Source organism: Eptesicus fuscus, chromosome 22, assembly GCF_027574615.1.
Source record: "Eptesicus fuscus isolate TK198812 chromosome 22, DD_ASM_mEF_20220401, whole genome shotgun sequence".
Classification (NCBI taxonomy): domain Eukaryota; kingdom Metazoa; phylum Chordata; class Mammalia; order Chiroptera; family Vespertilionidae; genus Eptesicus; species Eptesicus fuscus.
Window position 1 is genome coordinate 14681771 of NC_072494.1, and position 16171 is coordinate 14697941.

Genomic DNA, 16171 nt, shown 5'->3' on the forward strand with positions numbered 1-16171 from the left:
AGAGAGCAATATCGATGTGAAAGGGAAACATTGATCAGTTGCCTGTTGTAGGTACCGAGACTGGCCATCCAACCCGAGTCTTGGGTATGTGCCCTGACCAGGAATCAAACTGGCGACCTTACGAAGCAAGGGATGATGCTCAACCAAGAGCCACTCCAGCCAGGGCAAGTAATACTTTAAAAACATGTGTATATTTATTAAAAAAATGATTTCTACTTTTCTGGACAGATCCGTGGAATCTAATTAGCAGCGGAGGACAGTTTTGCAGCCTGAAAGTCATTTTTAATTAAATTGCAGGAGCTGTAAAAATATAAAAACAAATAAATTAACCATAAAAATATACCTAATGCTGTCCAGGAAGACTTAATCTCATTGAGTTGGAAGGCAAGCAGGGTTACAGGCGAGGTGTTTACCACCAAGATGAAGGAGTTAGGATGCTGATGAATTTGGTGATGCATCAAGTAGAGGCAAAGATGCTGAGGAGGAGGAGGAGGAGGAGGAGGAGACCAAGGAAGACAAGAGGGGGTGGGCAGGAACCCGTTTGACTGTAGTGCAAGGCCCAGGTTTAGTGAGGGGGTCCAGGTAGGAAAAATCCCACCCACTCAGTTCCCTATCACATACATTGCATCACTGAGTGAGTGGCTGGGCTGGTTGCCCTTTAAGAACCTTGCCATAGCAAAGATTCCGTAATCAAGTACATCTGTTAATCACTGTGGCACCCCCTCTTAACTTGATGCAACTATCCCACTATTATTCTCTGCTTTTGGCTTTCAAATGTAGACTTCACGGGGAGAGGGGTGGAAGAGATTAACCAAAGAACTTGTATGCCTATAAGCATAATCCATGGACACAGACAATAGTGCGGGGACGGGGGAGAGACAGATACAGGGTGAAGGGGGTCAGTGGGTGGAAATAGGGGGCATCTGTAATACTTTCAACAATAAAGCTAATTTAAAACAAAACAACAAAAAACAAATGTGGCCTAACTGGTTTGGCTCAGTGGATAGAGCGTCCTGGGATGAGAGGTCCCAGGTTCCGTTCCAGTCAGGGGCATGTGCCTTGGTTGTGGGCACATCCCCAGTGGGAGGTGTGCAAGGGGCAGCTGATCGATGTTTCTTTCTCATCGAAGTTTCTGGCTCTCTATCCCTCTCCCTTCCTCTATGTAAAAAAATCAATAAAATACATTTTAAAAACAACAAAAACAAATGTGGACTGCACACGGCATACTTTGGCTGCTGATATGTCCCATGATCAGGTCAGCCCACAAAACTCCCAGCAGGCCAGAACCAGGCTAGAATACCGCATAGATCTCAGTGTTTGGAATTGGAGCAATTTCAAACATCTCTGAAGTGAGAGGCAGTATAATGTTGGCTAAGAAGAGGCTAACTATGGAGACAGCCTGCCTGGATTCAAATCCCAGCTTTGTTCCTCATAATCCATGTAATCTTGGGCAAATTTCTCAACTCTGCTAAGCCTCAGCTTTCTGCTCTGTAACACGGGAATGATCAGAAGACCTATCTCATAGGGTCGCTTTGAAGATTCCATGAGTTAATTCTCCCCAACACAAGCTTAGGATGCTGACTGGCAAGTGGTGAGAACTAGATAAGTGTTCGCTAGTTTATTGAGTCCACATCATGCAAACCACAGTGCTCCATGTAAGAAGCCCCTGCTGTCCAGAGAAGAGCTGGAAGTGAAATGCAGCACACAATTAGACCTCAGTGAGAGGTGCTGGTAAGATCGAAAAATCTTAGGAGAAAAAGTAGAAGTCGTGCAGTCCAGCGGCCTATCCAGGCCCAACATCTTTCTTAAAATATCTGTGTGTTCTTCCATGTTCTACTGGAAAGCTTTCAGGGACTTGGAACTCAAACCGATCTATTTTTGAACAGCTGTAACTAGAATATTCTTCCTGACATAAGAAGATGGAGAGATTTCAATCACTAGAATTCCTTTTGAGGGAATCATTTTGTTTATGGACACGAGGGCTTGCCCTTTCAACGGCCATGTAAGAAAGGCGCGTGAAAAGTTTTCATAGAAATTGTGAGGCTCAGAATGAACTAAATTCATTTGTGCAATAGTTGAGAGAAGAAGCAAGTAAGAAGTATTTCAGTAACTGAACTGGGGCTTTGGGGAGTAAATATATCTAATAGAGACTTTTATTATTTTTTTTGTAATATTTATGGTTGAAAGTATTACATATGACCCCCTTTTTGTTTTCCCCATTGCCCTCTCCCCTCTCTAGACTAATGTTGCCAGGAGGTCGCTGGTTCAATCCCCACCTAGGTCACATGCCTGGATGTGGGCTCGATCCCCAGTGGCAGGCAGCCAATCAGCCAATCGATGTTCCTATATATCTCTTCCGGTCCCTTCCTCTCTCACTAAGATAAGTAAAAACATTTTTTAAAGAGGGAGAGAGATAAAACATCAATAATGAGAGAGAATCATTGATTGGCTGCCTCCTGCATGCCCTACACTGGGGATGGAGCCCACAACTCAGGCATGTGCCCTGACCAGGAATCAAACCATGACCTCCTGGTTCATAGGTCAACACTCAACCACTGAGACACAGCAGCCAGGTTATTGTTAACATTTGATGAACATCTTTCCAATGTAAATTATAAATTGTTTGATATTAGGTATCCTATATAATAAAGAGTTAATATGCAAATGGTTGTCACACCCTCGTGCCCTCAAGTTGGGGCCAGGGAACCTGAGGCTGTGCCCCCTGCCCTGGCTCTGGGACCAGGAGACCTGAGGCCGGGGGACCTGAGGCTGTGCCCCCCCCCATCCTGGTGCCGGGCTGGGGGACCTGAGGCTGCACTGGGAGACCTGAGGCCATACCCCCGCCAGCGCCAGGCCGGGGGACCTGAGGCTGCGCCCCCTGCCCAGCAGGGCTCAACGGGGGTCCTGAGGCTGTGCTGCCTGCCTGGTGGGGCTTGACAGGGGACCTGAGACTGCACCCCCCACCCGACAGGGCTTGATGGGGGTAGGGCCGGCCAGGTCTGGGTCTCGCGTGATTTTGAGGCACACGCAGGTGGGCGGGGACTTGGCTCTGGGTCCCACAGCGTGCCCCAGACTCTGACAGGAGGGAAATTTTCATATACATTTTACTAATTTTCTTTCATCACTGACACTTCTATTATAGTGAAAGTGCAAATAGCAATATTAAAATATTTCCTCTAATTCCCTTTTAATGTGCACAAATTTCATGCACTGGGCCACTAGTTTAATATAAACTCCCTTTATATTTATTGAAAAGCCAATCTGCCTTCACAGTGCTTCCAATGGTCCTAGCACTGTCCTTCCTTGCTACACACGTCTCCTCTCTCTTTCAACAGTTCCTGCTGCCTCCCCCTCACCCACATATTGGAGTCTCAGCAACATAACATCACTCATTTCTTTAGAGATTCCCCCAAGATCTGACCCCAGACTCTTTACCATCCATTCTGGATGAGCCCCTATAGGTTCACCCTAGTGTGTCACTACCCCTTTGACAACCGCCTGCCTCCCTATCTGGAGCAGAATCTGTCCGGATGCAGACTGAGGAGTGCAAAGAGCAGGCAACTGTCACCTCCTGTGACTGTCACACAATGGGCTATTTGGAACTTGTGGCCGCACATACAACTCCTCCCTGCAATCTCACATCACGTTTCTCACGTTGCTGCTGCTGATCCAGTCTTTCCCCACCCTGTTCTCTGTTAAAAATCTGCTGCAGTGCACGTGGGGCACTCCATATCTTTTCAAGTTAGTGTTTTCAGACGTGGAATTGTTGAATCACATGATAATCTATTTCTCTTTTTAAATAAACTAATTTAATTTTAAAATCAGCAATTAAACAGTTGAATATATGATTAGTTTCTCTTGCAATGAAAAATTTCAATGAAAAGTTTCTCTTGCATCTGCCCCGTTGTCATCTATAGCTACATACATATAAGTAAGCACTTTTTTTTTTTTTTAGCCTTTTTGGTCCTTCCTGGGTTTCTTTGTATGAATATGAGCACATACAAATATATATTGTCTTCCCCTTTATTATACAAAAAGTAGCATCTTGCTCAGCTCACTTAATATCTTGAACTCTTTCCATATCTATTTAGAAAGAGGTTCCTTATTCCTTTTGCAGCTGCATCGTATTAATTTTGTGCAGATACCATAATCTATTAATCTAGCTAATGGACATTTACCTGTTTTCAAACTCTTGCTATTGTATACAATGCTATCATGTTTAATCTGATACCTACACCTAATGTCATGTCCCATGCAGAATATCTGCAAGATAAACTCCTAGGAGTGGGATTTCCCAGACAGAGAGTATACATATTTGTAGTTTTTATATCCATTCTCAAGTACCCCTTTATAGGGCTTACCAATCTGCACACCCACCAGCAATGCATGAGGGTAACTAATCCCCTAAAACTTTGACAACTGTTTTCAAATGTTGCGATTTTTGCCAACTTGACAGACGAAAGGTGGTGGCTCAGCTTAGTTTTATTTGTTCCATTTTTAAAAATTGAGGTAAAACATACATTAGTAAAATGAACAACTCAACAAATTTTAACACAAGGATGCAGTGCTCGCTTCAGCAGCACACATACTAAAACTGGGATGACACAGAGAAGCGTAGCATGGCTCATGTGCAAATTCATGAAGTGTTCCATGTATTTTTTTGGGAAAACAAACACGAAAACATATGCAGTCACCCTAATAAACCACGCAATCATCACTCAAATAAAGATGTGATTGTTCCCAGCACCTCATAAGTCTCCTTAATGTCCCTTCTCAAGCAATACCTCCCCCAACCCTCACCCCTCGGAGCTAACCATTATTCTTCTATTGCCATAACTTTCAGTATTTTTAAACTTCATATACATGAAATGACACACTATTACTTAGTGTGTCTGTATTCTATTTTTGTTTCTTTGCTTTTAAGACTATTTTTTTTTTTTTAAATCAGTTGATTGGTAAACTGAAAGGTCACGGGTTCGGTTTCATTCCCTGTCAGGGCACATGCCTGGGTTGAGGGTTCAACCCTGGTTGGGGTGCGTGCAGAAGGCAATCCATCCATGTTTCACTCTCACATGGATGTTTCTCTCTCTCCCTTCCACTATCTCTAAAATCAATAAAAGCATGTCCTCGGGTGAGGATTAAAATAAATTGAAGAAAATGGTTCTGTAATTTAGTAAAAATTTGCGAGATCTAGTGCTGGCACGACTGTGATTTGCACAAGTGGCTCTATGCACTTTTTTAGGGGGGTGGGGGGACGGGCAACGTCTGGCTAACTGCACTTGCGTGAACGCATACACTTGCTTGTGTGATGCATTCTCAGCTCGGGGAGCTGGCTCCACGGCATCTGAAGGCATTTACTCCGGAATGCTTGGGGTGGCAGCTCCGCTCCCCCACTGCCAATTCGTAGCTACAATTGGGGTTTCCCAAAGTCAACCACAGTTTCCCGATTCCTGTACCTTCCCAAGCTCGGGACCGAGAGAGGAAAGGAGGGTTAAGGGAGTTGAGGACGGAGGCCGCGCTGCGCGTGCGCATCCGTGCGCGCGCAAGCGCAGCCGCGCTCCTTCCTGCTCACCTTGCACTTCCCCGCCCTCCAAGAGCGAAAGAGGACTGCGATTGGGTGTCCTGGTTGTCCATCAGGACGGCCGCTCTTCTTCCTATCATTGGCAGCTGGGGAAAAGGCCGGCCTCCGGCCTCCGCCTACCGCTCCGAGACTCGTGAGTCACGGCCGAAAGCGCAATTGGCGGAGGCCGAGGACCGCGACGGCTCACTTCCGGCGCGGGCCTCCACGATTCCTCCCCTCCCCCGCTGTCGCCCTCAGCCTTCCCACCCCCCGCCCTTCCACCATGGCCGCCTCTGTGTGGTGTAGGGAGAAGCTGGCCCTCGGTGCCTTCCTGTAGCGCTTATGGCCTCCCCCTCCCCCCCAGGGAACGGATCCAAAGGAACCTCGCTCTCTAACCCTTGAGGCACCAGCCAGGAAGGTTTCCCGCCCCCTACTTTGGGGCAGGACTCCTCTTTCACCCACCTCCTGAGGCAGAAACTTAGGGTTCCCCCTACTTCTCTTAGGGTCAGAAGCCCGAAGGGGCTTATCTCCCACTTCCTCAGGGCCGGAGGCCTCTCCTCCCCTCCCCAGAGGGGCGCAGCCCCTGACTGCGGCACACTCGGGCGCCAACGGCTCCTCCTCGGCGCTGCCACCCCACGGCAGGACCTAGAGGGCCGCCCGCCTCGGCCTCCTCCAGAGCGGCCTTCCGCAGAGGAGGGAGGAGTGGAGAGGACAGGGACCCTTGCCCTCCCTTCCCCCCTAGTCCCTTTTGCCCCCCGTCCCTGGCAGCCCCGAGGTCCTCGTTCCTAGGACTCCCCACCCCTCCACTCCCTGGCCTTTTCCCGTCTCCGGGCTGCAGCCATGGAGTTACAGAAGGGGAAGGGGGCAGCAGCAGCTGCTGCTTCAGGAGCAGCGGGAGGTGGAGGAGGAGCGGGAGCAGGAGCCCCAGGCGGGGGGAGGCTGCTACTTTCCACCAGTTTGGATGCCAAGGATGAGTTAGAGGAGGTAGGTGTGGGGGGAGGGGAAGGGAGTTCAGAAATGGGGTTGAGGAGGGATACCGGAGCGGATATGGGGTGGGGGGTGGGGGAGGAGGCCTTCAAGTTTTTTTCCTAAGGCAACACACTGTTCCACGCTTCCTGTTCCTGGAGGAAGAAGTGTGGGCCAACTTCCTGGACAGGTTGTCATAGCAACAGAAGCCACTAGTTTGAAAATGGGTGGGGGGTGTTGAGGAAGGGATACAGCATCCAGATCAACCGATTTTTATTTTTTTTTTTAACATAACTTTCCACATACAGGCCACAGCTATTCATATTTGCCCTGTTTCAGACTTAGGTCATATGTTGAGAAGTAATGTGTGTGTGTGTGTGTGTGTGTGTGTGTGTGTGTGTACGTGTCTGGGGGTCGATAGGAACTTGCAGCAGATCTTGAACCCTTCTGTTAGATAGTATTGACTTCATGTAGGCACAGTCAATTGCCAGTTGATGTTAACGGGGCATGCCTTTATTTACTTATTTATGAATTTTTGTAATCGCTCACTTGAGCCAAATTGATGGCAGATACGGGGAGCAAGATCTGAAATGCTCCCTTAGCTGGGCATTTGGAGTGAGTGAAAACGTAAGGAAACGTGGTAGTGTTTAGTCAGCATCCTCTGGCAGCAGTGAGGTGAGGGGCACCTTCAGAACCAGATAGCACACACAAAGATGCCAGGGACGTGGGTGGAGTGAGGTGATGGAGTGGACTGTAACGGGATTTTAGATTAGGGATAGTAGACCTCTCCTCCCTTTCCCCACTTGTTCCTCTTCCCCTGCCCCCCCAGATTGGATCATGCATCTCTTTCCACTGTCACATACCAAGAGACATACTTAGGAATGTGAGACCCAGGACTGGGAAATGATTGTGGAACTGTCCATAAGATCTAATGCATTCAACTTGGTTATCCAGGGACAGGAGGAGGAAGCTAGACTCTGGCTCTTCACTGGCCATTTCCCTGCTTGTAACTGTCACTGCCCTTTATCAACTATTAGAGGGTGGGCAGGCAGGCAGGTGGCATTCAGAATTTAGATTTGAAGAAATGTTGGTTCGGGTTCAGATGGTGGGATATATATACAGACATGAGTTTTGTGAATCAAGAGGTGGCTGGATAGCAACTGTGCGGATTATCCACCAGCACATGTCTACTCACAGATAGGCTTCCTATCATGCTTCTCCCCCATAACTCCTTGTGCTTTTAGGAAAATCGAAGTTTTCTCCCGTTGTTTCGATCAGTTAAAGTGGATATAACTAGGAACATACACAGTATTCCCCAACAAATAATGACCTCAGGATTGTTTGGCAGTTTGTTACCCACTTTTTCAGAAGGGGCCACTAGCATGGACCAAGTATTTATTGAGCCCTTTGTTGTAGCCCTGGAGCTCTAGACTTGTAGAGGGAAAAGAACTGCCTGCCTTTGGTCCCTCCCCCAGTCTGAGTGGAGGGGAGAAGTCCCCAAAAGTGGGATGAAAATCTATTGACGGCCATGATGGTTAGAGTCATCCTGCCTCTGCTCTAGTTGGTGCCACAGAATCAGCATCCTGTCCTGAGCAGTGCCGTGTTGACTAGTAAACGAAGTGGGATGGCAGGAGGGGAACACAACAGAGAGGAAGCGTTTATGTCCTTGCTTTTTCGGTCTGTCTGAAAGTGAACTTTCAACTGTTTCCAGGGAGAAGGGGGAGGAAGGGTCTCTGTTTCGGAAATCCTTCGTGGTGTCGATGTTTCCAGCATGTCCTGGGCTCCCCCTTTCTTTCTTTGCCCTTTGTCCTTTGCATTTGAACTTTCCAGCAAGCCTTGCCACTCTGTTTTTGTTTTGTTGTTATTTTTTGCAATTCGTGTTGCTCTTTTTTTTTTTTTTTTTTTCCTTGCTACTCTTGTTTTTAACCCCATGTGTATGGTTCCCATTAGATCAGAGTGCCTCTCAGGGCGACTTTTCCTGGCTTCTTCCTGTGGGTCTCCCCACAGATCTCTGCACACAGAAGTTATCAAAACCTCATGGAGACTGACTGATCTCTGCTTGTTCTCGTTTGGTTATCTTCTAACACAGGCTTACCTGTTGCCTGGGAACACAGAGTTAGCTTCCTGACCATACATGTTTACTGTGTGCTGAGTCTGATAGGAAATAGAATGAGGGAGACCCAAGGTCTGCTTTCCAGAACTCATCATCTAAAGACTGAGTTAACTTACCATGGGAAGGTTAACAACAAGAACAATAAAACTGGTTATGGGAGTGAAGAGACGGGTCCTGAGAGCTGGCAGGATGAGGAAGGGCCCCTTAGGGCTCTGGAGTATGGAGCACTGTGAGGGGCGTTCCAGGCAGGGACTGGGACTCTTCGGCCCAAGGGAGCCTTGGTTGTATCCTTTCTTCTCCTTGGCCCTGTTCCTCTCTTTGAAGAGGGAATTCTTGCCGATCCCTCTCCCCTTTTGGGAATGAGATAAAAATAGTGCCACAGATTGGAAGCATTTAGAACACGTAGCTCCTAGTCTCATAAACTTTCTCAGCGCCCCCCCCCCCGCACCCCGCACCCCGGTCTTTTCTCTGCTGAGAAGGACCCTGTCCACTTGGAAGTCAGGCTGAAAGCAGGAGCTGTGGCCAAAACAAGTCAGAACTTCCTCTTAAGCTATGGGCAGGTGTCAGGGTTGCCTTTGGTTAGAGGTATGTTCCTTCCGGGTTTTCTCCAAGGAATAATTCATACCTTGTCTGTGAGGAATCTGTAGGGAATGGGCTTTGAGTCATCTCTGTTCCCCCCCCCCCCCCCGCCCCCGGCTTAAATCCTCATTTCTCAGATACGTGACTCTTGGTTGTGGAATACTTGGAACCCCAGCTTGTTCAATAATGCGGGTCCTTGGGATTTTGCAAGTTGGATCATATCCTCTTTTTCTTTTCTTTTTTTAAAAATATATTTTATTGATTTTTTACAGAGAGGAAGGGAGAAGGAATAGAGAGTTAGAAACATCGATGGGAGAGAAACATCCATCAGCTGCCTCCTGCACACCTCCCACTGGGGATGTGCCCGCAACCAAGGTACATGCCCTTGACCAGAATCGAACCTGGGACCCTTCAGTCCGAAGGCCGACGCTCTATCCACTGAGCCAAACCAGTCAGGGCTCTTTTCTTTTTTTTAAAAAATATATTTTATTGTTTTTTTACGGAGAGGAAGGGAGAAGGATAGAGAGTTAGAAACATCGATGAGAGAGAAACATCGATCAGCTGCCTCCTGCATACCTCCTACTGGGGATGTGCCCGCAGCCAAGGTACATGCCCTTGACCGGAATTGAACCTGGGACCCTTCAGTCCACAGGCCGACGCTCTGTCCACTGAGCCAAACGGGTCAGGGCCATATCCTCTTTTTCTGAAGATGGTAGAATTTAGTCCTTCAAGGCCTCTCACTGACTTCCATAAGGGGGTAGTATTTCAGATACTTTTTTTTTTTTACCAGACTGTATATTCACCTGGCTGAGGGAGGGGAAACTGAGAAGTCAAAGGGATCCTTCTGACTTCAGTCTCCAGCTTCAGGTATATACTGGAAAACTGAAAGGCCACCTCCCACCCCCTCTGCCCATACTCCACCTACTGCTGCTATCATGGAATCCATGTTCAGGTACTCTGAATACTAGAAAAATTAATTCAGAAGCTCTTAGAAATGGTAAATAATTACTCAGCTCTCTGAGGTTGCTATTGTGGAGGGCTTGCTCCGAACAGAGCTGTTCTGCCAGCTGTTGGCAACTGCATGTATGATTCCATCTTTACTAAGGGCCTGTAGAGACTGGAAAAGGGGTACTGCTACTGGATTATAGAGATTTGGCCTCCTGTCGCCCTCTTTGAGGCAATGTGGTCCTTCTGTCATTCTGAATGATTGGTAACTAGTTCTCCCATCCGTGTTTGGAAAAGTAATTTCTGTAGTTCGGAACGAGTAGCATCTTTTATACTTCTGTTGCCTGGAAGGACTGGCCCTCACATTTCTTTCCTCACTGCTTTTATCTACACATCCAAATTCTGGACTCTCCCACTTCGCACATCCTTACTTCCCAAGAGGCCACTTTTCTTCTGGACTGGGCAGTGACTCACAGAATGGCCTCAGGCCTCTGAGTGGAGTTTAGAATATTGAGAAGGGGCCTGGAGAAACCTGGTTCAGCCCGAGGTCTCTGTTCTATCACGGCTGTAGGGCTGTGTATCTGTCTTTGCTGTAGGATCTTGGTGCAGGGTCCATCAGGTAGGCTTCCTCCCCTCTCCCCTGAGCTTTTTTCTTCTCTCCTAGAAGGCAAAAGTTTACAGAAGGTAAGTAGGAGACGAAGCTTTGCAGTCTCGCTAGAGACTTAACCCATGTTCTAGCAGCAGAATTCCGTTGTCAGGAATCTTTAAGGATGAGCCATTAGCCATAGTGGCGGGGGTCAGTCTGGTCCTCGTAGATTTAGTTGTGCCGTTGCTGAGCTTCCTCACAAAGGGAATAGATTCTAATTCAACTGAGGCTGCATGCTAGGTGCTTTCACGTTATGTACATTATCTCGTTTAATCCTCAGAGTATCTTCGCAATATAGGCTTTGTTTCTATTTTCAGATGAGCAAACCAGGGTTTAGAGAGGATAAGTAATTCACCCCAGATTAGCCCAAGGCTAGCAAGTGGTGGTGGGATTTTGCTGGTCAGTTTGCTCATTAGCTTGCTGCTGCTATTTGACTTGCATCTCTGTTGATTCAACAGATTTTTCCTTTGAGGAGGAAGCGATATGTAGAATTCTAGGATGCTGTGCTGCTGCTTGTGTCTCATCTTCCTCCACTTTGATTCTGCTGGTTAACCTAGGCTGGGTGAACAGGTCCCCCCACAGCTGTCAGCAAAAATAGTTTGGGCCTAGCCACTGGAGGCACTGATGCTGCGGTCATTGATAACTACCTTGGGTGGAGAGGGATAAGGTTTAAGAAGAGAAAATCCAACCTGAAGTTTTTCCTTCCCTCCCCTTACATAGGAGCTCGACTAGGTAATGATGAATCTCAGAGCTTGTGGGTGAAGTGGGTTGTGAGAGTCACGGCTCAGCTTTCATGTGATCTCACAGCTCCTTTTCACAAGTACACAGGTGCTGTTGATTAAGGCTGAACACAGTGATCTGACCTAATTTGAGGGATAGGCCTGGTGATGGATAGTGAAGTTATAACACCTTCAAACCCGAGTGGCTTTGGGCCTATTTTAGATTGAAGTTTTGTGGCTGTGGGAGCTCCTTGCCTTATCACTCCGTTCTACCCTGTGCCACCCTACACTCTTAGGGTGGACTGTCAAAGGAGAAACATGATTGCCTTCAGGCCTCTTTCCCATCGTCCTTATTTGCTGGTTCCTCACAATGCTGCAGTACAACCAGTTCTCAGCAAGATGGTTTGTGATGACCTCTAGGATCGGGGAAGTGAAATGCCAGTCTTTGTCCCCGTTTTCCCAGCATCATCATCACTGGGGATTGGGAAGTGATTTTCCTTAAAAAGTTTTTGGGTTAATCAAGATAAAAGACTTAGGAAGTAGTTTAGGTGGTGATGATGAAGAGACCCACTGACTTAACATGGATATATTTTCTCAATATTTAGTATTAGCTGCTTCTTTGGAACAGGGACCAGTGACTAAGCTCTCCTTAGAATGTTGAGCACACGTCATGTAAGAGAGTTGCCCTTTGAACCCAGAGTGACTCCTGAGTGGGCTTTAATGCAGCCATCCCCACCTTTGACTAGAGCCCAGCAGGTTTTAGGTTGGCCTTTTGTTCTCCATTAGTCCCTTTCTTTTCCTCACACTCATTTTAAAGTTTTGTTTTTAACTTTTTTTTTTGGGGGGGGGCGCATTTCAAACAAAAAAGTAGAATAGTATAATTTCCATGTAGCCATCACTGCTTCGGTACTTATTAGCATATGGCAGTCTTGTTTTATCTCCCCCAGTCTATCTGGATTATTTTGAAGCAAATCATTTCATCTATAGGGAAGGACTTAAGAAAAAATAGCCACAATAACACCTAAAATATTAACAGTAATTCCTTAATATAATAATAAAATATTCAGTGCGCAAAGTTCTCTTGTCTCATAAATTCTTTTTATAATTAGTTTGTTCATATCAGTAATCAGACAGGGACCACACTTTGCATCCTCTTGCTGTGTCTTTTAAATTTTTTAATAACTTTTAAAATAATTTCAAGCTTAGAGAAAAATTATAATACATAGAACTCTCATATATTGTTCACTAAGATTTGCCAATAATTAACAATTGCCACATTTGTTTTGTTGTTATCTCTCTCTCTATATATATATTATCTTAACCTTTTGAGAGTACACTGCAGCCATGCTTCCATTTTGGGTTTAAATACTTCAGTGTTTATTTCCTAAGAACAGGATCTGTTACATAACCACTCTTCTACTACCACGATCTGAACATGTAACAATGATGTGTTACTCCTATCTAATTTATAGTACATATCCACATTTTGCCAGTTGTACCAGTAATGTCCATTATAGCAGTCCAGGATCACACATTGCATTTTGGTGTGCTGTCTCTTTAATTCTTTCATCTGCAACAGAGACTTTTCTATCTTTGTCTTTCATGATCTTAAACACTTTGACAGGCCCGTTATTTTGTAGACTTATCAATTTGGATTGTCTGAAGTTTCTTCATGATTAGACTAAGATTATTCATTTTTGGCAAGAAAACCATAGAAGCCATGTTATAAACTTTTCAGTACATCACACTGGAGGCATGTAGTATCAGGTATTAGTTTATAGTACATATTCCTTATGGGCAATATTAACTTTGGTCACTTGGTTAAGGTGGTATCATCCAGGATTTCCTACAGTTACTGTTTTCTCTTTGTAATTTATAAGCATTTTGAACCTATGTAAATATCCTTTCTTGTGAAAATTGTACTTCTGTTTTTAGCATCCATTGATGATTTGCCTGGATTAATTATTGCTCCCGTCATTCCTTCTGCATTTATTAGTTGGCATTCCACTGTACAGAAGAGCTTTCCCTTCTTTGTTATGTTTGTATGTATCAGCATGGACTCCTGGGTTATTATTTTGTTCAGTGGTTTATAATTTTACTTTTATTGTTTTAATCTTCACCCGAGGATATTTTTTCCATTGATTCTCAGACTGAGTGGAAGGGAGAGAGAGGGAGAAAGACATCTATGTGAGAGAGGCACATCAATTGGTTGCCTCCTACACTCACTCTGTGGACCAAATCCAAAGTACCGAAGTACATGCCCTTGAACTGGAATTGAACCCGCGACCCTTCAGTCTGTGGGCTGACATTCTAACCACTGAGCCAAAGCAGCCAGGGCAATGGGTTATAATTTTAAGTCTCCTTTAATGTATAGATATCCCTCTTCTAGCTTTTTTTCCTTGCATTTTTAAAAAGTGTTCTATTTTTAATCCTCACCCAAGGATTTGTTTTTAATTATTTTTATTTATTTTTAATTTTCTTTTTAAAAAAAATATAATCTTATTGATTTCAGAGAGAAAGGGAGAGGGAGAAAGAGATAGAAACATCAATGATGAGAATCATTGATCGGTTGCCTCCTGCACCACCCCCCCCCCCCCCCCCCCCCCTGGGGATTGAGCCCACAACCTGGTGACTGGAATTGAACCTGGAATCTTTCAGTCTGCAGGCCAATGCTCTATCCACTGAGCAAAACTGGCTAGGCCTGTTTTTAATGATTTTTAGAGAGAAAGAAACATTGATCAGTTGCCTCCCGTATGCGCCTCAATGGGATCAAACCTGCAACCTTGGTATGTGCCCTCTGACTAGGAATCAACCTGCAACGTTTTTTTGCTCCAACCTACTGAGCCACCCAGCCAGGACTTTCTTCTTGCAGTTTACGTGTTAAAGAAATCAGGTCACGTGTCAAGTTTTCCACATTCTGGATTTTGCTGATTATACCCATAATGATGGTAGTTAGCTCTAGAGACATAATGATGTTGGAATTTCTAAAACTTTTTTGGGCCAGAAGTATTTCACTGTTAATTTTTTCTCACTTGTTCACAGAGATTGGAAAGATGTATGAGCATTGTGACATCGATGACTACTGGTGTCTCAGAGAGAGAGGCCAATGATGCCCTTAATGCCTACGTGAGTATAATGCCCTCTCCCCGTATCCATTTTTGCTTATTTGAAAGCTCTAAGACATGACCAGAAAGATGGAAAGACTTAAGTGGTTGGAATTAGGGAACTGAAGTTAATGTCTTGGAGCCTTAGGCATCTTTAAAAAAAAAAAAAATATATATGTATTTTTATTGATTTCAGAGAGGAAGGGAGAGGGAGAGAAAGAAACATCAATGATGACAGAGCATGCTTGATTGGCTGCCTCCTGCACACCCCCTACTGGGGATCAAGCCAGCAACCCGGTTCTGTGCCCTGACGTGGACTGAACCATGACCTCCTGGTTCATAGGTCGATGCTCAACCACTGAGCCACACTGGACCCTTAGGCATCTTTAAATAACAGCTTTAAATAATAACTCAGAGTTCCATAGTGACTTTTTTCTTTTTAAACCATTCTTACCCATGTGATCTTTCACATGTTCTAATCTGTGGTGTTGAAAATATTGTAAATAGCACATATGAAGGACTTAGAAAAATGGCACATAGTGAATGCCCTATAAGTATTACCCACTTATTATTATTTTGTTATTATTATTTTTTTAATTGTCATTATGTCTTCACCTTACAAATGTCAGAGGTTCAATGATTTGCCCAAGGACTTGGCTTGGTAGTTGTGCTTGTTACTCCATGACTGTTTGCAGCTCCTGCTCTGCTGAAGGCTGTTCATGTCTGGAGGAGAAAGTGGAGGAGGATTTGTTTTTTTTCCATTTTAAACACTTAATTTTCTGCCCCTGGTCTGCATCAAGGCTTGGAGAAAAGCAATAAAGGTGTATCCTTTCCCTCCACCTCTCCCCTAGAACAGATGCCCCATCACTTTTAGGAGAAGAAATCTTCAGATTTAAGAGTTGATGATGCTCCTTTGCAGGTTGCTTAGGAGTCCCAAGTTTTCTGGGAGAAAAACTATTATTTTTTTCTTCCTCTGATCCCAGGTATGCAAAGGCCCCCCACAACATGAGGAAATCTGCCTGGGTCTCTTTACCCTTGTCCTCACTGAACCTACTCAAGCCCAGAAGGTAAGATACCCTGCTCTGGATCCACAGACGCTTCTCAGATACGATCTGGGAATACGGTGGAACATGGATGTGGCTTCATGGCATAGTGCCAGACACTCTGAGCAGAGCTGGGCCACCTCGGACTCTAAATACAGTTTTTTACGCTCCGTGAATTTGTTATTCTCTGACTAAAGTCCCTTCTCTGTCTCTAGATTCTGAAGTTAAAAGGCAGTTGTGAGAGTGAAAAGCATATAAAGGGCTTCAAATTTTTAGGTTTACTAGTCAAGGCTAAAAGACTTGGGGTGTAATCTAGAGAGCAGGACAACTGTAACCAGGAGAGTTCTTACCCAGAAGCGGGTAACCTGTAGTTTTCAGGTTCTGTCACTGGCAGGTGAATAGAAAGCAGGTTTAAGGTTGCAGCAGGTAGGATTTAAATTAGACAGCTTAATGTTAGATGATTGATACAGTAATAATGTAATGGACTAACTAGAAT

General features: G+C 45.3%; 1 protein-coding gene and 1 pseudogene across 1 annotated transcript in view; both read left to right on the forward strand.

Annotated features, from left to right (window-relative positions):
* The first annotated feature begins 4564 nt into the window (after nt 1-4564).
* Nucleotides 4565-4658, forward strand: LOC129148046 (U6 spliceosomal RNA; annotated as a pseudogene).
* A 1175-nt stretch (nt 4659-5833) lies between these two features.
* INTS3 (integrator complex subunit 3) overlaps nt 5834-16171 on the forward strand; it is a 38658-nt gene continuing 28320 nt past the window's right edge. The window contains exons 1-3 of the mRNA XM_054711744.1: nt 5834-6544; nt 14571-14654; nt 15616-15699. Coding sequence (XP_054567719.1) covers nt 6401-6544; nt 14571-14654; nt 15616-15699 — 312 coding nt within the window. The 5' untranslated portion in view covers nt 5834-6400. The remainder of the gene's footprint in view (nt 6545-14570; nt 14655-15615; nt 15700-16171) is intronic.